At 43.6% G+C, this 24,768-nt stretch overlaps 1 protein-coding gene across 1 annotated transcript in view; it reads left to right on the top strand.

Moving 5' to 3' along the window:
* The window catches only part of LOC149428690 (protein CLEC16A-like), a gene marked incomplete at its 5' end in the record, with an annotated part of 144,702 nt that overhangs the window by 102,937 nt on the left and 16,997 nt on the right, over positions 1-24,768 (top strand). The window contains one exon of the mRNA XM_089667112.1: positions 3,649-3,877. Within this exon, the coding sequence (XP_089523238.1) occupies positions 3,649-3,877 (229 nt within the window). The remainder of the gene's footprint in view (positions 1-3,648; positions 3,878-24,768) is intronic.

The raw sequence follows: 24,768 nt of genomic DNA, 5'->3' as shown, positions 1-24,768 counted from the left end.
AGAAGGTGAATCCCTTCCCATCTGGGTGGGCTAAACGCCAAATGTCTGTTAATTGCATTGCTTCCGCAAATGTAGACAGTTGTGTGAGCGTTGATTGGGACTCTGAAAGTGGGCGATGATTGTGTTCTAGGGATTTTGACTTATCTTCAAAGGCATTCATAAGTGAATTGAAGTCCCCTCCGACTACTAAAGGTAGGTGGATGTAGGCGGACAGCTTTGAGGACAGGTCCTGAAAAAACTGTTTTGACGGTGAGTTTGGAGCATAAATATTGGTGAGGACCAGTGATTGAGAGCCTACTTTGAGGTGTACCGCTAGGAATCTGCCTGCCTCATCAGTGTTAACCGAGATTATGTCAGGTGCGAGCTTTTTGTGTATCAGAATGAGCACACCCGCTTTATTATTGAGTGAGGGAGAACCTATAACGTGCCCTACCCAAAGTTTCTTCATACCAACAAAGTCAGATTGGCCTAAGTGTGTTTCTTGGAGTAGTGCTATATCTGCTCTAAGTCGGCGGAGATGGCGGAGAATAGCCATGCGTTTATGAGGTGATCTTAAGCCCTTGACATTCCAAGAATAAATACGTATCATTAGGTCACGTGATAGGAGGTGAGTACAAAGGTAGTGGACTTACAGTTTTGTAGGGTGGAGCCAGCTATCCCCCCATTACCGCCCAATCTCTGATGAAGTATGGTCGACTCCCAAGGAAGGGGTGATTCTCCAGAAAAATGTAAGAAAAAAGAACAGAAGAAAGGAGAGAGTGGAACATGGTGGCCCAACTGGGGCCTATCAGAAGAGCAAAACAAACAAAAAACCTTAACAGTGTATTGGACTTCACATAAATCTGCATGCTGTCCCTGTACTGCGACCAACGTAACCGGGAAATAGCAGAGTAATGATCTGCAGCAGTGGCTCATTGGAGTTGTTGAGAGGGCAGGGGAGCATGGCCCCCATGCCTAAATGGCATCGCGAAAGGGAAAAGAGGCTCAACAAATCGAATGACCAGAGCGGAACCGTGGTCGAGGCAAGGCACAGAGAAGAGATGACACAGTAAGTACAAGTATATGCTATCAAGCAGAATGAGAGGAAAGTACCACAGGATCAACTAAGTTATTGCTTTCTAACAGCTGGTATAGCTATCTGTGGACTAAAGATGATAGCTAAAGGCACAAGAAACTTTTAGTCAGTTAAATGAGGCAGGTGGTCCAATTTGTGGAGTAAACCGTATAGCGCCTGAGAGAGTGCGAGAGAGTGCGCCAGCTCAGGATTGGCGAGATTTAGAGGGAGCAAAGTTGGTACGTGGGCGTTTCGGTGGATCCTTGCGAGGGCTTCGCTGATCTCTAGGGCCAGAGGTGCGAGGGTGAGGAGACGTCGCACCATCCGTAGCCATCAAAGAATCTTGTAAATATTGAGCGGCTTCTTCAGGGTGGACGAAAGACTTTGTATCGCCAGAAGGTGTAGTAAAGCGGAGAGTAGCCGGATAAGCCAGGGTGAATTTGTAGCCCCTTTGGTGGAGCGTGGCACATATTTCCTGAAAGGCCTTACGTTTGCGGGATACTTCTTGCGAGTAATCGGCAAATAGGAGTAATTTGTGACCGTCTACTTGTAGGGATCGAGAATTGCGGAAAGAATTAAGAATAGACACTCGATCAGCATAGTTGAGATACTTGACTATCACCGATCGCGGTGTACGGCGGTCATTCGAAGGCGGCCCCAAGCGATGAGCTCTCTCGACCTGACACAAAGTGGTTAGACCTAGAGCTGAGGGTATACGTGTGGAGCATAATTCTGGAAGCACCCCGGTTGTAAATGATTCTGGAAGGCCCACTATGCGCAGATTATTTCTGTGTGAGCGATTTTCTAAATCATCCAACTTGTCTAGGATGGATTGGTGCGTACGATTGGTTTGAAGCGCACCTGAGCGCAGCGAGTGAACATCGTCCTCCAAATCTGACAGACGCTGTTCCACTTCAGTTAAACGTTTACTATGATCACCTATGTCTTTTCTGATCTGTTCAATGCCTGTTGCTACTGCATGATCCACGGCTTGTGTGATTGTGGGCAGTAGAATGGCAGCGACTGCTTGTGCAATTTTGTCATACACTTCTGTGGAACTACAGGTGCCAGGAGTAGAGGTCAGGGCTGGTATAATTATATCAGTGTGTGCAGGGAGGGTGTGTACATCTGCACCAGCGTTTATAACAGCCTCTGTGCCTGTGTCCATTGAATTAACATGGGCGTCGGCCATCTTGGCTGCAGGAGGGGGAGAGCCGCATCCCCCTCCCCTCGTGGTGGGACCTGAGCTCTGAGGAGTCAGCAGGAGGAATCGCTTCATGCCGGAGGTACTGAGGATCGTGCGGGGGGGGGGCCAGTGGGGAGCTCCTGAAGCCGCTGACAAATGTCCCCTGTGCAGAATGCCGGCTTTGTATGCGGGGATCCCGGGAGCCGCGGGTCTCACCTCCTCACAGCATCAGCGCCGGAACCGGAAGCCAGGCTAATTTTTAAGACGACCTGCACACAGGATGTTTTCCTAACTCTCCTAGGAGCCCTTCCTCCTGGCAGAAAAAATGCCTGATGCTTGTAAAAGTGTGTAGCGTGTTTCAGAGCATTTACCTGAGTCGGGTGTTAATCCATTTCATTGGCCAGAATAAATAATTTATTCTGGACATGGAAATGAATTAGTGCTCAAGCGCTCAGCGCTCCTAGTGTTAACACGCATTTAGATGTCTTTACACTCAGAAACATCAAGTGTTTTTTCTGTCAAAACTCTGCTGCTCCTGGACACACTGGCAGTGGGCTTTTTTCCTCCCTCTAAAGGTCTCTAAGGACCAGTTCACACTACAATAATGTACTCTGGATAAATTCTGGATACATTTTCACTTACAGTTTACACCACATAGTTCCGCTGCAGTTTTGATGCAGTTTGCCATGTTCCGTTATGGTTCTGTGCAGAAAAAATTCAGCGTGTTCTACTTTTTTTCTGCACCAGAAACTGACTGGAACTGACTGCACTAGTGTGAACCAGGGCCATTGGAATACATGGAAAACACTGTGAATGCATTTTTGATGCAAAAAAAAAAAGTGCACTGAACTGCATCTAGTGTGAACTAGCCCTAAGGGCCGGTTCACACTATAGAAACACAGTCCAAATGCGTTCCGGATGCTTTTTTGCATATGCGTTTTGGACGCATTTGGACGTGCTCTAGTACATTTTTTATGCATTACAGTTTATTTTTTACCCTCTTTTTCGTCATTTTAAATAATTATGTGCATTCCAGTGCGTTTTTGTGCGTTCCAATGCTTTTTTTATGCATTTTATTCCAGTACAGTTTTTTGTACAGAAAAAAATGGAGCCTGTTCTACTTTATTTGTAACCGGAACGCACGGGAACTGCAAGCACTGATGTAAACTATGACATTGTCAACCATATAACCTACTTTCTGTGAGTTTTGTATGCAGAAAAGAAACAACTGAAATGCATGTAGTGTGAACTGGTCCTAAAAGTTTACACATAGGCTAACGTGCAGGGGAGTTCAGAGGAAGGACAAAGAAAACACCAGACACTCCTAAAAGCAGTTGTAAAAATGTCCAGTGTACATGAGGTCTAACTCTTATTCCTCTATTGTGATTTTATTTTTTTCTTTATATAGGCAGATTCCAGCATTCGATGCTTCACTAAACCCCAGGAATCTCTAGAGAAATCCTTGGAGATTAACAGACAGAGAGGGAGAAAAAAACACCAAAAGAGACCCAATTATAAAAATGTTGGAGAGGAGGAAGAAGAGGAAAAGCCATCAGAAGATATTCAAGATGACCTAGATAAAGGGAAACCTGCAGAGTGTACCTCTAAAGGTGCCAAGGGAAGCGGAGATACAGAAGGTTAGAACATAGAGAAGAATTTTTTTCCAAAATTATGGTGAAAGAACATGGTTAATATGTTGGAATAATGTGTGTTCTTGTGGCCCTTTCCTTTGACTCCTAGGCTCAAATTCAAAAATAATATATGTCAGGCTAGACATTGCAAATCATGGAGCATCAAGAACAATGTCTTGTATGATAACCTATAGGAACACACTAATGCCATTTTTTTCAGACCGAGTACGAGTACCAATACTTCTCAAGTATTTGGCCAATACCAATTACCATTAGCTATTTGTAGTCTTATGTGACAGCTTTTTAGATTAATGAAGAATTATTACTTGAGCCCAGGTTCACACTGATGCGGTGCAGAGAACCGCATGTGATTCAGACAGGAATCACACTGCATTCCTGTTCAAATCACTTGCGATTATTTGAGCCCTTTCATTTTGTATTGGCATAGGTGCAAACCTATCTAGCATGCAATTCATTCTGGAGTAATCTGGAGTTCCTTCCTGTACATAATCTGCATAAATTCACTAGACACCATTAGATCTCATTCACTTCTCAACTTGTTCCAGATCACAGACCATTCCCTCCTCTGACAGCACTCTGCTCCACATTCTACTTTCATTTTCTCCACACTGATCCCCCAGCACTGACTGGAGATCAGAGGAGCTCTGCAGAAACAGGTTATGACATATGGAGACTGGGGGGTGGGGTGTAGTAAGGGGTTAATGCATATGGAGATGAGATACAATAAGTTAATGAGGTATAGAGATGGTGGGAGGGGGTAGAGAAAGGGTTCAATGTATGGCGGGGGGGGGGGCGAGTTGTGTAGTAAGGGTTACGAATGTATATGAAAATGAGGACGTTCAGTAAGGGGTTAAGAATGCATATGGAGATGGGGAGGTACAATAAGGGTTAATGATGCATGGAGATGGGGGGGGTAGGTGTAGTAAGGGCTTTGTGTATTTGGAGATGGGGAGGTGCAATAAGGGGTTACTGTATAAAGATAGGGAGTTGTAATAGGGGTTAATTTACGGAGAGGGGTGATGGGCAGTAAGGGGTTACTTGATGGAGATGAGGGCGGCGTAAGACATTAATAATGATGCAGAGAGGTCGGGCTAGGCTCCGCTCACCACGGAGGGAAGAAAGCCATGTTCCATGCTAGGTACCAGGAGTCAGCAGAGAGGAGGGAGGGAAATGGAAGAGCTGAGCACGGGATGTACATACAGGTGGGCCTCTGGGTGTAATAGTAAGCCTGTCCCCCTCTTCTTTGACATGTAGTAAATTCATGTCCCAGGTCTGTCATTTACCAGCCTGAGGACTCACATACGTGGTCGATGGCACCCAGCTCACACCCCCACTGGAACCTCTCCAGCCCACCCATGGAAGTTCTCTAGCACTCCCTCCACCATCCCATAGAGCCCAGCAGCAGTCAGTTCCAGACAGGTGGGACACACATACCTGTCATCTCTGCTTCTTGGATCGCACAGGAGCGGTGGGGGAATCCACGTGCGATTTGGTGAGGAGACACACTGTATTCCTGTTCAAACTGCATGCAGTTCTTCCCAGTGCAATTTGAGCCCATTCATTTTGTATGGGCTCAATTTGCACCGCAAAGGTAACGGTTTTGGGTATCGGTGTACCTTCACGAGTAAAAGAGGAACAGCCAGAACAATAGGGTTCTCTTTTGAACATTTGAACCAGAAACGGCTAAACTGATTTCCCAGAGAAATTCTAATGCACTCATTATTTGCATGCAAGACCGGAGGGAAAACATTGTGATTAGAATTCGGTTTTCCAAATATATATGCAGGGGATGGGGCAACAGAAACAGAGTAATAAACTAAGGGGAGAGGGGGATAAGGAAGAAAGAAAGAAAGAAAGAAAGAAAAAAAAAGTAGAGGGTGGAAAGGGGAGGAAAATGGGAAGAGGAGAAGGGAAAGAGTGGGTTGAGAATTCAGGATGGAGAAGTCAGATACTCAGGAGGTGGTCAAAGATAAGGATTTACCTTCATCTGAGTATTTGAAAGTATTTTAATAAAACCATATTTTCAAGTATATTTTGTGTTTATTATGAGACGAGATGACCACATCTTCCATTTCATTTCATTACTCAACTTTCAAGAACCAGAGTAATAAAGAAGGGGGTGTAGGTCCTTCCACTTCAATAAAATACAAAATGTGACCACATTAATTAGATGACGTAGAACTGACATGCTATAGATTTTGGTTCGGATTGCAGAGACATAGAGGGGGAAAAAGGAAGGGTCGTCTGGGAGGATGAAGTTGGTAAATTTCTGTGAAATTTGTTGTACTTCATTCCAAAAGCATGTCAACTTTGGACAGGACCAAATGTGCAGGATATTTCCACTGGCACCTCCAACAGCACTCAGACACTGAGGGGAAACATTTATTGAGAACGTGTCTGATACCACCTAGATAAGATTTTGCAATTTGATTCTTGCAACCTGGTACCTACAGTATATTGTAGATCACATAAGTGAGAATCGGATGATATATCTACATTATTCCACATCAGACAATCTCTGTAGATCAGACTCCCTTCTCAGAATGTAATGGGGTTTGTAGTCAATGGATGGAGAGATCAGTAGAGTACATCTGATTAACGGACCGGTGTCAGAACATATCTTCTCAAGTGGGGTTAGTGGAGGTGGAGTGAGGGGGTTGCTAGGAGGGAAAAGTGTCTACGTTGCAGTGCTCTCCAAAAGTCCAGATGGAAGGGACTTGAAGCCTGAGTCAGGGTGGAAAGGGTTGGCCATTGAGAGTAAACAAAAAGTGAGATGCTTGAAAGCATTGGGAGTGCAATAGGGTCTGTAAGGGTCAGTCTAGTAACTCAAGTGGGAAGCGTGCGTTCCCCAGAATCAGTGGGGGGTGTGCAGGGTCCGAGGGCAACTGAGAATAGGGTCTTAGCGCTCCGATTCAGATTCAATCCAATGATTGGGTGTTATCTGTTTGGTGGGAGAGATCTGGAAAGCACCAGGCAGCTCTTCGTATTAGTATGTTAGATTGGGCTTGCTCAATAGATAGCCAACGTTTTAAGGTCTGTATGCCAGCACCAATCGATGTTCCTCATCAGATGTGCAGATGGACAGGCCTCCATGACTTTTAGGAATGGTTAATAAGCGTTTGAAGTAAGCTCGGTCTCTTAGAGTCCCAGACAAAGTTGAGGAAGAGGAGATTTTGTTTAAAAAAGGAAGTTGGCATATGGATACATTTTGGTGTATACTGTAGATAACGTAATGGTGTTACACCACCCAAACCAGGAGAACAGGCCTGATTGCCATTTCTTGAGCAATTCCCTTATTACAGAAATGAGTGTTGGAAAAATCTAAGAGAAGACCCGGTTGCCTGGGTGGTCCATTTGAATTTGAAATTATGTTGCAGGTTACCTATTTATGACGCAAGCATAGCCACCCCTATCGCCTTTGATGTGGAAAAATTAATTTTCAATTTGGAAATTGACCCGTATTGGTCAAATTCACGAAGCGGATTGGGGAGAGAGATGGTGGGATTGGTAAGAGAAAACAACATATCTGCGTATGCAGAGACCATGTGTTGGCAGTCTCCAATTTGCACACCTGAAATGTCAGGGTTATGTCTGACATTGAAAGGTTCCATGCCCAAGAAAGGTTCTAGGGAGAGGGCAAAAAGTAATAGAGAAAGGGGCAGCCTTAACTGGTCCCATTTGAAATGCTAAAAGGCTCCGAGAGCAGCATTAGCTTTGACCAGGTCAGGTGTTGAGGATTAGACTACACTTATCTGTTTAAGCATTTTTTTCACTTAAGCCAATGTTTCCGATAACTGAGAACATGAATTGCCAATTCACTCTGTTAAATGCCTTCTTGGTGTCTGCCGCCAAGAGAAGACATGGAGGCCCTGATTTACTAAGACGTGAGTCTACTAGCAGACTCTGACCATTCAGGCAGACTCCGTTAAATCAATCAAGACCTGTCAGTCTTCTGAGCGGCGTCTAGTAATCTCATTGACGAACGTCTACTTTGCTATTAGTAAATGTGCACATTTTTAGGTGCAATACCGGATATGTTCGCTAGATGGCGCACAAGCGCGGGCTTTAAAGCATTGGCGTTTTTGTGTTAGCAAAAGAGAATATTTAGAATGTAACATAGTACACCTATATTAGAATTGTTGTTTTTTTTTTTTTTTTTTTTTTTTTTTTTTTTTTGCTGTTTCTCCAAAATGATCAGACAGCTAATGCATTTACTAATGTCATACATTCTATTTTCAAATGTTAAACATTTTCACACTTATATCTCAAATAATTTGGATACTTCTAATTTCCCAATATAATGATATATCTTCATTCTCTTTAATCCCCCTCGACATAACCCGCAGGGAATTCGACGCTGCTCAAACTCCCTCCAACCCCGTTCCCCCTCACCCAGCTACCCCCTCATCACCCCTCTCCCACGGCCCCACCACTGCTCTGACCTCCACTTCCACCCCACCCTACATTCCTCATACTGAAGCTCCCCCAACACTTGGCACTTTTGACCTTACTACCATCGAGGAAGTCGCCAAGATCCTCTCTGATGCCCACCTCACCACCTGCCCCCTCGACCCTATCCCCTCACAAGTCCTACGACCTCCCTCCCTCTCCATCCTACGCTCCCTCACCCATATCTTCAATCTCTCCCTCTGCTCCGGCACTTTCCCCTCCCCTCTGAAACATGCACACATCACCCCCATACTTAAAAAGCCCTCCCTTGACCTCAATGACCCGAACAACCTGAGACCCATCTCCCTGCTCCCATTTACATCTAAATTCCTCGAGCGCCTTGTCTATACCCACCTATGCTCTCACCTCAACGACAACAACCTCCTCGATCCCCTACAGTCCGGCTTCCCTCCCCTACACTCCACCGAAACTGCCTTGCTCAAACTTTCCAACGACCTGCTAACCGCCAAAGCTAATGGCCACTATTCAGTGCTCCTACTCCTTGACCTCTCTGCGGCCTTCAACACAGTCGCTCACCCCCTCCTCCTCAAAAAAACTACACTCCCACCTACTGAGTGACATATCAGACTGGATGTCGCTCCACTTCCTTAAACTGAACCTCTCCAAAACTGAGTTTCTTGTCTTCCCCCCCCAGCCCGGACACCACCCCCCATCACATCCAACAACGCCACTATCAAACCCGCCCCGCAGACCAGAGTACTTGGTGTCATTCTGGACTCCAACCTATCCTTCCAGCCCCAAGTCCAATCTGTGAAAGTCCAATGTGTGAAAGTCTGTGCAGAAACCACTAAACAGCTCATCCACTCCCTCATCACGACTCGACTACTGCAACTCCCTCCTCACTGGCCTGCCTCGCCGCTGGTTATCCCCGCTTCAGTTGATCCTGAATACGGCTGCCAGACTCATTCATCTTTCCAACCGCTCCGTTTCTGCCACCCCCCTCTGCCAATCCCTCCACTGGCTTCTGATTGCGCAATGGATCAAATTCAAAATCCTAACACTGACGTACAAAGCCGTCCACCATACTGCCCCGAACTACATCACTGACCTAATATCAAAGTACCGCCCAGCACGCACACTCCGCTCCTCACAAGACGACCTTCTCTCTAGTTCCCTGGTCTCCTCCTCCCATGCCCGCCTCCAGGACTTCTCCAGGGTGTCACCCATCCTCTGGAACTCCCTGCCCCAACCCATCAGATTATCACCTACTCTCCTCTCCTTTAGGCGCACCCTGAAAACCCATCTCTTCAGGGAAGCCTACCCCACCCCCTGCTAACTTGCCGACCTCCTCCACTCTTCCTACCACTCCATCCCCCACAGCTATCTCCTCCAGTGCCCCTATCCCCTCCCTCCTAGATTGTAAGCACGAACGAGCAGGGCCCTCAATCCCCTCATGTTTTGCATTGTATTGGTATTGTTCTGTCACATGTTCTGTCCCCCTTTGTAATGTACAGTGCTGAGCGAACTATTGGCGCTTTATAAATACTGTATAATAATAATAATAATCACGTAACTATTCTATGTTAAAGTCAAATGCAGCGCTATAAATGCATGTGATCAATAATGAACGCATGTAAAAATCAAAAAGTGCAAATAATTGCAATAATGATGTAAAATGGTAAATGGTGCTAAAATAAGTTCATATAATCATTCCTGAATAATGGAATGTCCTTCGTGTGACAGTACCATTTCAGAGAGTGCCTATGAATGGCACGTGTGGTTTCTCCGTGACAGACAGTAGTGCGTGAACTCGTGAAAGATAAACCACCCTTGGGACTGGTCTACACTCACCAGAACAAAAGTATTAATGCGCATGGGTTATACACATCACACATCTGGGGGTGCAGCGGTATGCTGGCATCTATGGGTTAGTCATCCAGCTCCAGCCGTCCATCTATCCATCCATCAGGGTGGATGCCCAAATGGTCCTGGGGAGGAATTAGCTCAGCCACAGGAGCCAGAAAGGTGCTTAATAGTGTAGTACACTGTCACAAGGGTGGATGACCTTTCACAAGTTCATGCACTACTGTTCGTGGTTATATTTATCTTGTGTAATACCATTTAATAGTCTATATAATTTGACCAGCGCTCGCTTTATCATTTTTAAACAATGTAACTATTCTACATTGTATCTCAAACTGTGTCTCCCACAGTAATTTAGTGGTTAGAGCTCAGAACTTACAGCGCTTGGGTCATGGGTTCTAAACCCAGTCATGGCTACATCCCAGTTTGCATGCTTTCCCTGTATGAATGTGTTTCTGCCAACACTCAAAAGACATGCTGTTAGGTTCATTGGACCTAGTTACATGGCTGAGTTTCTGCCCTTAGATTATAAGCTCCTTGACATTTATGAACGTTAAAAAAAAAAAATGGAGATCAATTTTCTGGGTTGTGTCAGTGCCAGGAATATTGATCAATCAATTATGATTTTGCCTAATGACTAGAAAGTGGATGAATGTTACCTGCGTCCTGTTCTTCTGCCAATTAGGAAATGTGCAAGTTTCATGCTGTGTATATTTCATTGTAACTTTTTTCTTTTTTTTTTAAATCTGTCTCCTTATACAACTTGACCCCCTCCCCCACCCCATAATTACCTGTCCCATATACAAATCTATGGATCACCGCCCCACTCTTTTTAACTATTTACTGATCAAGTGAATGTGTCTCATTTTCTATCGGCTACAGCTCAGGTCTCACATTATTATACGATTGCTGATTGTATATCACCACTAGTCTGATTGAATTCACAATCCCTGGTCAGTCCCGTTCCCTTACCTCTAATAATCTTTAGGACCAGTTCACACTACATGTGTTTCAGTTGCTTTTTCGGCATCACAAACGCACAGAAAGAAGGTTATATGGTTGTCAATGTCATAGTTCACATCAGCGCTTGCATTTTCAGTGCATTGCAGGTGCTGTAAACAAAGCTGACCACGCTGCATTGTTTCTGCACAGAACTGTACTGGAACACCTTGAAATGTCCTGGAATGTACTAAAACGCACATGTCGCGGTATGGGAGCCTGACAATTATTAATCCCCTTATTAATGCCTTGTATCACATGCTCTCAGAGTCCTGCTCTGTATTGTTCCAATTGTCCCCTGTGTCACTGGCCTAATGGCCTAATTAAATTACTCTGGACCCCTCCTCCCTTCCCCCTCATGCCAAATTCCTGAACTCTCTGGACAGGACCCATTGCCATGGTAACCCGACAGGAAGTATCTGGTTACCAGCTCAATACTTAAGAGAGAACAAGGAAACCCCCGTGTGTGTTCTCCTAGCTGCGTGTGTGTGTGTGTGTGTGTGTGTGTGTGTGTGTGTGTGAGGGAAGGCTGTACTGAGCGCCAGCTTCTCTCATCCCCCGTCCTCCTCCTCATCTCCTGGACTGTCTGTGCTGCCTGGAATCCCTGCACTGTGGAGGAATCTTCTGCTGTCCCCGTGAATCTGCCTGGATCTATCCCCTGCCTGGACTGAACCCCTTTGCAGAAGTGCACGGATAGGTGCAACACACTTTTGAAATAATATGCCTGCAGTATTTTTGCATGTTTCCACACATTAGGCAGGCCATTAAAATGAATGAGCTGAGGAAAAAAAAAAAAGTAAAAAATGCCCCATTCACACAGGTCCTCTGGCCTGTACAGCATGAATGAGTGGGTTGTTTATGTGGCTAGAGCCACCTGTTACACTATGGGGACACAGCAGCTGTATGAACACAGGTTTTAATCTGACAGGTGTGAAGGCGTGGGGAAGTGGCCCTGAATGCTCACTGTCTGTGTTCAGGGCTGTATACCTGCACCCATATGCTTGTCAAATTATGACCTGCAGCAATTCCATAGTGTAACATAGGTTGCCTGCAACGGCGATAGCCACAAAAACAAACCACTGATTCCCACTCTACAGGCCACAGCACCCATGAGCCCCAAAACCTCAATTACACCTCAATTACACACACAGCTTTATTTATGAACTCAGTACAGTTTTATCATTTAGATTTCACAGGAATATGGTTGAGATTATGTCCATTAATAATGTTATTAGTGTATTTTTACCATAAATATAATTTGGATATTTTCTCTGGCGGTGGGGGGCTGTCAGGTATGATGTATGGGGCCCCATGATATCGAACAGTGGCCCTGGGTGTATGCTTGTGTCTGTGCCACCTGTATAGTTAGGAAGAACCTTGAACCTCTGCTATGTACCTCAATGGATCTGGGAATTGGACATGTTTTCAACTGAAAATACAACAATTATTAATAATGTTTCCCCAGCAAATGAGGATCAGCTCCCCGGTGGAGAACAGCGATCTCGCCATGTCCAGATGTGGTCTGGATTCCACAAAAGAACAATTCACAAAACTAAAAAATAGACTTGCAAAGTACCACTAAACTCTCCTAACTACACTCCCATCCACTCACACTCCCCACTTCCACTTCCGAGTGTGTGCAAACGTCATGACGTATTTCCAGTATGACAGCTGCTCTAGCGCCTCCTCCAACAGCCGTCTTGGCGTTTATTTGTGCACCATAGCAATTTTACATGCGGCTCCATTCTGTATATGACATTCGCAAATATATGTTTGCAGTTCTATTGTAGATTTGGCATTGGTGAATGTATGCTTGCAGCTATACTGTGTATATGAGATTGGCGAATATATATTTGCCAGTAAAGGCCCAAAGTCAACATAAATTGGGGGCCCAATTTATTACCGTTAAGAGGATTGTAGAAAAAGAATAGCTAGCTGCACATTGAACACGACCTATTCATTGGTACAGAACATGGTCTTGTCGTGCAATAGGGGGCTTTTAGTTTATTTTGGACATACTTGCACATGTGCGCTCTAACAAGGAAGATTTGGGCATATTATATAGCTAGCAAAAATAAGTGTTAGGGGTGCTAGTACATTTCAGATACTTATATAGTGCTGTGTATGAGGAAACGGAACATATTGGGAAAGTGAAGATGCAAGGATTTTGGTGTAGATCTTAATGTCTGAGTTTAATAATGAGCTGGGTCTGTAATTTGCTGTGTTATCTGCTGCATTTTCCGAGCTTCGGTATTGTCACAATGAGGGCTTCTAGAGATTCTCCAGGAATCTTCCCAGTAGTAGCAAGGCAGATACATCTTCTGAAGATAGGGTGTTAAAAGGTCTGAGGATATTTTATGATATTAATTGCTGAACTCATCAGGACTCTGTCAAGGCAGTAATTGGAATAGTACCATTGTAATCTTAGAGATTGTCTTAGAGAGCTCGTCCAGCTGAGCAGGTTGGAGGGTTGGTAGTTTCATAGCCAACAAAAACTTGCTGATGGCATTGGAGGTAGGGTTGAGGGTCTGAGGTGTAAATTTTTTAAATTAAAAAGGATAGAGTAAAATTCACTGAAACGATTATCAATGTCCTGAGGATTCAGCAATTTTTTATCCTGGGTGTCAGGAGAGTAAAGGCAGTCTCTAGGTTACAAACAAGATAGGTTCTATAGGTTTGTTCTTAATTTGAATTTGTGTGTAAGTTGGAACAGGTACGTTTTTTAAGTGTAACTCCATCCCAAAAATCAATTAGTTTTTTTGGATGGCATAGGGAAGGTCTACCACACCTGCAACATTTGTTTTGCTGTCTGTGCCCCTGTTGAGTAGATTTAACCTCACTTTCTGTCCCTGTGACAATTGGATTTTGAAAATTTTAGATTGTCATGAAAACCAGGATTGGTGATGAAGCTTCAGTGGAGACACCTTTTTCCCATGATAACTCTTACAGGAGTGAAGTTTCTTTCCAAGAGTAGATTTCCTCACTTTCTGTTTTCTCCCTCCATTTGTAAGTATGAGTCATATGCAGGTTGGATGTATATAACTCGCAGACTACCGGTACACGGATTATTACTCTGGGCATAGCTAGTACGTAGTCTCTTCACATAAAAGTCATAGTTTTTGTGGAGCAGGGAACTCAAGATTCCTCATTTGATGTAATTCCGTCTCATCTAGGGGATTGGGATTAGATTTGTGAGGACGGTCTACTGCTCGAATGTCTGCTAAAAGTTTGAGCATGGACTGTCTGAGTACTATTCTCTTGGGTTACAAATTTAATTAAGAAGCCTCTAATGAAGGCTTTGTGTGCATTCCAAAGTAGTGCAACATCAGAAACAGAGCCAACATTGATATGGAAGAACTGTAAAATCTTCGATTTGATCTTTTCCTGGTAGGATGGATGAGAAAGTAGAGAGGTACTCAATCTCCAGATCTATTGAGGTTCCTTATTCAGGGTAGCATAAAGTTCCAAAGAGACTGATGCATTGTCTGATCATGTGATAGAGCTGGTCTGAGCAGAAGTAACAGTTTGTAATACATGTGTATTGACCAAGAAAAGAAACATTTTAGAGTACAACTTTTGTGCAGAGGAATACAATGTGTAGTGTCTTTCTGAGGAGTGTAAACATCTCCATAGGTTATAAAGATCTTCAATGAAAAGATAAGAAAGAGCAGTAGCTGTCCTTCCGCGTATTGTTAAGAGTAGCCTAGGGTGTAGTCTTTGAAAAGTCTCCACAAATGATAAGCTGATCTTCTGGGTAGGGCCAAAGCTTATCCGTAAGGGATCTAAAAAAACATTTTTGGCACATATTAGGAGCATAGCAATTTATTAGAACTAAAGGATGGTGGTTGTTTTTTTAAAATAAATATTTATTGGGTTTTAACACAGATTGACAAAGAACAATAGCACGATAATGCAATACAAGTCAATGGTGCAGAGAATAGTAATACACAGTAAGGAATCGATTGAAAAAAAATTTGTATATTGATAGCACAAATCATGTGTTACCTGCCGTGGTTATGTTTTGATTATGAATATGCTGTCTATTATAAACGCAGTCTGAGGTAAAGCAACCATATCAAAGAGTATTTTGAGGTTTTGATAAAAGGTGCTTGTTATAGAAGAGATTGTAGATGTTCTTTCTGCGTATCAAAGTGTAGTGGCATGCAAACTGCAGAGTAGCGAAGGTAGACAGATCAACCAGGAAAATTAAAGAGTGTGGGGTTGAGGGAGAGTTTGGGGGGAGGGAAGTAAGAAGGGTGAGAGAGGGGAATAGAGAAGAAAGTAGAGGGGTAATAACAGCCCCTAGTGTAACCCTGTGACCGCTAGTAGTGGCCTAATGGTGTGAAGGCAGGTAGGCTAAGATGTATGAAGCCAGAAGGTATGCTGTGTTGGTTTAGGAGAGCCAGTTGAAGTATCATATAATTGTATCACCTGTGTAAGATCATGTGTATACCAAATGCCATATGCTGCATATTGTTGGGAGAGAGGAAAGGAGGAATTGTTGTCAATTGGGAGATAGCGGGAAACCCATGGGGATACGCCTAGCTTACGTCTGACTTCTCTCCACGCTATAAGAGTGTCTCGTATTAGTGAGTTGTTTTTCAAGTGTGGTGGAAGTAGGTTTACATTACAATGCAAAATTGTGGCTAAACTATAAGGTAGACCATATCAGTTTCACTCTGGTAGTTAGAGTATCTGGATGACTGGGACAGCCAATCTAGGCATATTCTTAACAATCAAGAAAGATCATAGACTCTGATGTTGGGCAGGCCAGATCCCCCCTGACCCCTCGGGAGATATAGCTTTTGTAGTGCTATGCGAGGGTGGCGACCCTTCCAGAGAAATTTGGAAATAGCTTTGTTTAATTTTGTTACATCTCCCTGTCAGTGTAGGAGTGCGATAGTTTGAAAAGGATACAGAAGTTTAGGTAAGCTAACCATTTTGAAAAGGTGCAATCTCCCATGGAGCGAAAGCAGCAAGCCCACCCACATCTCAAACTCTCCCACGATATTGAGTGTATATAGTAAAGATGGGGTTTTCCCTATCTTTATGCCTAAGTAGCTAATGTGGTGTTTGGCTAAAGTGAATACCATGGATAGTGACCGGGGGGGGGGGGTCTAGTGTGGTATAATGGAAGTATTTCGCTCTTGGAGAAATTTATACGGAGGCCAGAACATCGCCTGAAGTCAGAAAAGATTTCACAGATGTGGGGTATGTTTAGGCTTGGGTTAGAGGTGAAGATCAAGATATCCGCAAATAAAGCAATGTGAAGGTCTTGGTGACCTATTTGACTTCCGTGAAGATGTGATTTGGAAAGTATAAAGTGTGCCAGTGGCTCTAAGGCTAGGTTAAATAGAAGGGGTGAAAGTGGGCAACCTGGTCTTGTCCCCTTATATAGGGGAATAGAGTTGGACATAAGCCCTGCTGGTATGACTTGTGCTGTTGGGTTAGAATACATGGATGTTATCAGGTGCACGGAGAGGCCTGAGAAGCCGAATGTCTGAATAGCCAGTTGTAGCCAGGTGAAATTTACATTGTCAAAGGCCTTCTCTGCATCAAGTGATATTATTGCTAAATCTTGAAGTGGATTATGTTGGGCGTGATTTAGGACAGCCAGCACTTTGTGAATATTGGATGCTGCCAATCTTCCCTGTATTAAACTTGCCTGTGATGGGTGAATAAGCGAGGGTAAGATAGCAGCTAATCTGTTGTCTACTATCTTTGATAAAATTTTAGCATCTAAGTTTAATAATGAGATCAGACAATAAGAACCTGGTTCCGAATACTGATTGTAAGGTCAGGGTGAGTATTTTGGCTGTTAGTTTATAAAATTCAGCGGTGTAGCCATCAGGGCCAGGGGTCTTGCCATTGGCTAGTGACTGTATCGCCAAGGTGATATTCGTCGCAGAGATTGGGGCATTGAGATTTGTTAGTTCGGAGGGATCCCCCTGTGGAAGGGTAAGTTGTTCTAAAAATGTGTTAGCACGTGTGATGGGATCTGAACCATATAGTTGGGCATAGTATCGTTCCAGAATTGATAGGATTTCATCTGGCATAGATTTTAGAGAGCCCTGGGAGTCTTTCAAGGCTGCGAAATGGGTCGGAACAAAAGGTTTTCAAACTTATGATATTGAAGGTCCAGGTATGATTGGTGTATACTTTCCTGTACCTTAGCCCACATATCAAACTGGTATTTGTCCTGGTTTCATGGCCTCTATATCAAATTAATTTGATTCTGATAGCATTCTTTGGGCATGTCTTAAGTGATCGCTGCCTGCTGTGAATTTGTGTAAATGTTTCCTTTTGTATGCTGATGTGAATGCTATTATTTTGCCCCTTAGCACAGCCTTGCCTGTCTCCCAGAACAAGTTTGGAGTATTATAATGGGCCTCATTAGTTGCCATGAATTATGCCCAAGTTGCAGAGATTACTTGAAGGAGATCCTTATTGGCCACATAGGAGGGGAAGCACCAGATTCGGGAGGAGCAATCTGTGTCCATATATTCCATGGACACCGAAATTGGTGCATGGTCGGAGATAGCTATATCATGGATGATGGAGCTAGTAATATTCTGCAACAACAGGGAGTTACAGAAAAGGTAGTCGATTCTGGATAGAGTATGGTGAACATGCGAATAGAATGTGTAGTCTCTACCGTTCGGGTTAGATAGACTCCAAATGTCTGTTATTTGTAGTGCCTCTGTAAAATTAGCTAGTACCGTGGAAGCAGGGGGAGAGAGTGGCAGACCGCCTGAAGGGTGGTCATTACTCTTCGATCTGTCCTCCCGCCATTCCATACAGGTGTTGAAATCACAACCCATAAGGAGGGGTAGGTGGACAAATTTCGATATCTGTGAGGATACTGTTTGAAAGAATTGTTTAGATGGCGAGTTGGGAGCATGTACATTAGTGAGGACTAGGTCATTAGAGCCTAATTTGATGTGGATGGCGACGAGATGACCCTCGTCATCGGTCTCAATGGATGTGATTGTAGCGGAAAGCCGTTTGTGGATAAGAATGATTACTCCTGCTCTGCCTTTGATCGAGGGGGAGCTTGATACATACCCTACCCATAATTTTTTCATGCGCAGAAAGTCCGCACAAGTTAAGTGGGTTTCCTGAAGCAGTGCCATATCTGTTTTCAATTGCTTTAAGTGGCATAATACCGCCATGCGCTTGTGGGGAGATCTTAAGCCCTTGACATTCCAAGATATAATGGAGATCATTTTAACAATGTAGATAAGGTGTTCCGATGAGTATGCCTAGTGTAAGTTGGAAAAAACTCCTTATCTGTCCAAAACCAAAATGGAAATACTGCTCGAGGCTGGTAGTGGTGGCATGAAAGCCTAGGTTCTTCAGAGGAGAGAAAAAAGAAGCGTAAAAGGGGAAAGTAGGAAAGGCACAGGTGAGGACCAACAGGGGCTTGGTAATAAACACGTGCATACATAAAACCAAAGCGTTATTCTGGACTTCACATTTTTCTGCATTGGTATTCCTTACTACGACAAGCATAACCGGATATTTCAGGGTGTGAGACCCGCTGTGGGTGTAAGAGTGTTTTGACCCTCGGAAATTGCCGGTAATTATATGTCGGGCGATGGAGGACCATATGGAATGTAACAGAACAAGTAACAGTAACTAAATTGTTTAAGTATCAAAAACAGAAAAGAAAAATACATTGTGTGTAATAACATAATAAGGATACGTTATCTAAATTTCGGAAGATTGACTTATCATGAGGGGGCGGTGGAGAAGTCATATACAAGAAAGACCTAGGGTTCCCTGAGCAATGAGGCAAGTTGCTGAGTAGAAGTAGGATCATGGAGGCTGAAGTTTGCCGAGATGGTGGTTCACTCGTCTTTTCGGAGGGTCCTTACGAGGACTGCGTTGGTCCCTAGGTCACGAATAGGATGTTGAGGGTTTGGCAAATTGTTTATATCGTTCAGGTAGGTGTGTATAAAGTGTGAAGCTTCCTCTGGTTCAGTGAAGGTCTTAGTTTCTCCTGTAGGTGTAGTGAGCCGTAAGGTGCCTGGAGAGGTGAGGGTGAATTTTACACCTTTTTGGTGCAAAGAAGCTCGGATGGGTTGGATGGCTTTTCTTTTGCGTGATACTTTTTGTGAATAGCCCACAAAAATTAATAAATTGTGGCATTCGATTTGCAGTGAGCAAGAATTGTGGAAGGAATTAAGGATAGCCACTCTGTTGGCGTAGTTGAGGTATTTGGCTATTACAGAGCGAGGCGTGCGTCTGTCATTTGAGGGTGAGCCTAGGCCAGGAGTAGGTAACCTGCGTCTCTAGCTGTTGTGGAACTACATTTCCCATGAGACATTGCAAAATTGACAGTTACAGCTATGATTTGCAGAGGCATGATGGAACTTGTAGTCCTGCAACACCTGGAGAGCCACAGTTTGCCTGCCCCTAGCCTAGGCGGTGTGCTCTTTCCAATATACATGGTGAGGCTAGGCCCAGGGCTGCAGGAATGCGTGTAGAGCAAACATCCAGGAGGCCTCCTGCACTGAATGACTCAGGGAGACCGATGATGCGCAGGTTGCTTCTCCATGAGCGATTTTCTAGATCATCCAATTTGTCCAGGATAGATTGCTGCGTGCGTGCAACTTGATGCACACCTGCTTTAACAGAATGAACATCATCCTCTAAGTTGGAAAGCCGTTGTTCTGTTTCAGATAAACGTTTTGCCTGGTTACTTAATTCCCTTCTGATTTGATCTATGCCTAGCGACACTGCAAGGTCCACTGCTAGAGTTATAGTAGGTGAAAGAAGTGCAGCCACAGCCTGAGCTATTCTGTCATATTGATCTGCTGGAATTTGTGGTTCATGAGGAGCTGGGGATGTTTGTGACTCTGTTTCTGCTGTGCCTGTCTCCATTCCGTTGGCCATCTTGGCTGCAGAAGAGGGAGAGCTACACATGTCGGGCCGTGGAGCGGGTACAGAGCCGGGAGGAGCCGACAGAAGGTACTGCTCCATGCAGGGGGGCTCCGAGGTGCAGGGGCAATGTATGCAGGGGCTCGTGGTGAGAGTCCCAGGAGCGGGGAGCTGGTTTTGTATGCCGCAGGGCCCGGAGCCGCGAGTCCCGCGTCTCTCACATATGGCGCCGGAACCGGAAGTAAGGATGGTTGTTGAATGAAGCTGAAAGTATAACGACCATGGGGATAAAGGTCTACAGTATATGATTCTGTTGAAATGAGATTGAGTTTCGGATGGCTATCATCGTCTAAAAGAAAATGCTCATAGTGTTTGACACCAATCAGATAAGTATACAAGGTAAAAAAAAAAGAGAAATATACCAACACATAATGATTAATGCAACAATCTAACATACAGTATGCATAGCACACTAGTAAACGGGTGCAGAACTACAATGAAAAAGCTGCTCCTGCAGGAGAAGTCAAGTAGAGAGAAAGGATATGCCCCCGCCTTATGGCAGGCAATGAGCCTCACTAGGTATTGCCCACTGATGACCAGGGTTATGTGAGTTGACCAAGAAAAATGTGGAAATATCCCCGTGGAACTTTGTATGGCAAAAAGAACAGTGAGTATACAATAGTATAAAACAGTAATGTTTATTACAAAAAGTTGTTAGGATAAAACAAATCAAAAGATTCAATGAAGTAAGTTCCATTCCAACATACAAAGTCCCGGGGGGATGGGACATGTGGCTTGGAGCCTGACGAAGATGGCCGCACACTGAGGAGCTCTGGGATCCCACTGGCTTCAATCACCTCTCTCTGGTCCCCTGAGAGCCACAGCATGGGGAATTTTGCACAGCACACCTTACAACCTCACTTCCGCCGCCCGGTCTCCACTACCTCAGCCCCAGCAAGGGATATAACAGAGATCTTCCACTCACAGTTCTCGGTCAGGAATAGCATGGCCTCCAGCAAGATGGTGTTGGCACGCCAGGACGAGGATTTCAGTGAGGACTCATGAGACGGCATGAGAGGACGGGGTGAGAGATGCTGCTCCTACAGAATAGCCATTAACCTACTCTGACACGACCGCTATAGAGGCCGATATTAAAAACACACTCAGCTGTGATTACAGACTTGAAAGCAGACATTTTAGCCCTTGCAGAGCAAATGACTGCAATGGAAAATGCAGGAAAAAGAGATAAAGCTATTCAAAGACTGGACCTTGTCACTGACTCACACTAACACCTCATTGAGATGAACAGACACTTAGAGAATCTTGACAACAAGCAGAAGAAACAATATTTGAGTGAGGGAAATACTTGAGTCAATACTACCAGATCAAATTTCACAAGCACTTCAGACAGTATTCAATAATATCCTTGAGAAACCAGCAGAATCTGAAATAGAGTTTGTAAGAGCACATAGAACACTGAAAGCTAAGGGCTTGGTCTCGACCCCTCCTAGGGATATAATCTGCTGCCTTCAGAATTTCCCACTAAAAGAAGAGATACTACATAAAGCGAGACAAATATGTGATAACCTTTAACCTCCCTGGAGGAATACCCTGCAGCGTTGCTCCGGGATCCCTTTTGCACTTACCTTGTCCTGCGCTCCCGCGATGTCCCCCCTGCAGCGTCCCCGGCAATGTCCTCCAGACGATGCCGGCATCTGTCTTCCGGGTTCCGTTCCCTGCAACGTGAGGACGGAACTGGTGGGAAATTTAAAAATGTCAAAAAGTGACATTCACTAAATACACTAAAATCACATAGTAAAACATTACTGTATCAAACCATTTCACATACATTTTGTCCGTAGTGCTTTGTCCTGTGCCCTGCCTGCATATTTACTGTTCTTTCTGCCTGGAAACTGAGAAATGTCCATGGTGTCCAGAAAGCGTCCCTTTAGGCCAAAAGCGGTTTTAGACCAGCTAGAGAACAGCGATAGTAAAGTAGAACTACTTGCAGAATTGAGTGATAATGATTTGTGGGGAAATTCGTCATCAGACACTGAAAACGATTTTGCGACTTTGCTCAGTGATGTGCTAACTTGGCGCTCTATTTCAATTTCAGTGTTTTTGGTTTGATTATATTATTGAATTACATTTATTATTAAATTATTATTTTTTATGATCATTTATTAAATTATAATTTATGATTTCGTGTTTCAAATTTTAACATACCCGGGATGTTTACTAGACTCTTGTTCAGGCAGATTTCAGTGAGCTATTGCTAAAAATGATAGGCCTACAATAAAAAAACTACATATTTCCATGCAAAAAAATGTACCGCTTTGAGCACAGAAATACTGACATAATCAGACTGCTAGGGAAGTTAATGGTGAATCCATCTCTTTATACCAGGATTTATTGCCAATTACATTTAGAAATAGAAGAGCCCTCTACTAGAAATTACCTGAGAGAAGGGCTTAACGTACAGATGACACTTTCCATTTGCCTTAAGTGTCATACTCAACAAATCATGCTACGGACCCCTGATGAACTATCAGACTTTTGTAACGCATTACAAATACAACAGCCCGAGCTGCCTGAATGGTACCAGGAATTTAGACTACCACCACAAGTCCGTAGCCCACAAAAATCACCCTTCTCTACCCCAGATAATCACACTACTAAAAAGAGTAAAGATGGGTGACAAACCCCAGCTTGATTGGATACTCCTTTATCCTGCAACAAAATTCCCAGAGGGAATATACACACCTGAAAAGATAATTGTAATAATTGAGATACTCAGACACAACAATCTGAACTTTGCGTAATATTACATCTGAGACATACCTAGATCTACCACAATGACTTGGATAGAAACCCTTCGACCCTCCAACAAAATCCCAACAGGGATGCATACATATGAGAAGTCGTTAAGGAAATAACAGAGCCATCCTTGGTTCCACTATCCGGCTCTTAATGTGGATGTCTGTGAGTGTTCGGTAATGGACGGGAGGAGGAGTACTAAAGATGATGGTGCTTCTTCCTCTCCTACCATTGGTCAACATCTCAACAGACATAATAAGTTAACACTACACTTAAGTTTGTGACTGACGATCAACAGGATGTAGTTCCTGACATATTTTTTTTCAAGGTGCTGCTTTACCACTGCAGTCCTAGGTTCAATACTAATATTTTTACTCAGTATGGCAGGATCTCTGTTGGATAAGGCCCGGGGAGACCCAACACTAAACAAAACCCAGGTTCAACAAGAACCAGAGCCTGTCCACTGAGACCCTGTTTTAGTAAATGGTTTGTCTGTACTTCTTATTAGAAAGTTTCACCAATGCTGCGACATTTGGAGCTACATTTAGCCACATTTTCTATGTTCCTTTTTCTTTTTCCTTAGAAATTTGAAACAAAGTTAAGTTTTGTTTTGGCTTGATATACTAAATGCTCCACTAGATAGCAAGGAACTAGAGAGATCTTACAACATTTACGGTTTATATTTTGATGAAGCCGGGATCTTTTTTCTCTTCGACATATATTACACTCAATTCCATTCTACCTTCCTTTTCTTACCGCTCCTCTCACGATACCCCACAGGTAGTTCTGTATCTTTTGAATCTCAAACTTGTTCATTTTTGCTTTTGACTACATTTCTGAACCTTTAAGGTACATAATATCTAAAGGTATTATACCCCTATTGACCTCCTAAGCTTATCAACAGCTGATTTATCTAGAATGTTTTTATTTCACCTGAATTCACTACACGTAGTTCCCTTGCTTGTTATGGATGATCTATTAGCTTCTAGGAACAAGACCCACGGTGATCTCTCACAATGTACAGGGTCTAAACATACCTGAAAAAAGAATATCTCTTCTGAGACAGCTTAAAAGTCTAGTCCATTATTTATATTTCTACATTTTAAAACTTCTAAAATTCCGAGACTTACTGATGATAATTCACTTCAGCTTATCATGCCCCTAGCCCAATCTCAAAATCAAAAGGAGTCTCCATCTTGGTGAGGGCTCACTTTACCTTACAACAACAATTAGCAGACTCTGAAAGTTGATATTGGTTTTTAAAAGGCACCTATGCAGGTCAACCCCTGACTCTAGCAAATGTATATTTCCCCAACATGGCTCATATTGCCTTTTGCAAGAAAGTAGTCCACAAATTGAAAGGATTTGCTTCAGGATGCTTGATATTAGGTGGAGACTTTAACATTTCTCTGAACCCATTACTGGACACCTCAAATGGGAAATCATATGTCACGTAAAATCCTTAAAAGGATCAAATCCCTATTACAATCCCTACTTTTAGTTGACACATGGAGAACACTGTTCCCAGCAGACAAAGACTACACTTTTTACTCAATACCACATAAAAAACACTCTAGAATAGTCTACCTTTTCAGCACACAGAGAGACCTGCCCTTCCTTAAACAAGCAGCTATTGGCATCCAGTCTATAGCTGACAATGCTCCTATAGCGATGACACAAGATATAACTTCACCTAAAGCCAAGAAATTTAACTGCAGGCAAAATTCCTCATTATTAACATCTAGCCAATACATAGCCAAGCAGATTAAGAACTTCTCTGACCTCAGCTCAAGGGGTGAAGCGATCCCCCTAGTCACATGGGAAACACATAAATGTGTAATAAAACTCCTATCCCCATACATGATTAACCCCAGATATTGCTGTCATTACTCACCCCATATGTC

This window comes from Staurois parvus, unplaced genomic scaffold, assembly GCF_062004578.1.
Source record: "Staurois parvus isolate SC_StPar_1 unplaced genomic scaffold, SC_StPar_1.0 ptg003034l, whole genome shotgun sequence".
Classification (NCBI taxonomy): Eukaryota; Metazoa; Chordata; class Amphibia; order Anura; family Ranidae; genus Staurois; species Staurois parvus.
This window is presented reverse-complemented; position numbering and strand designations above follow the sequence as displayed.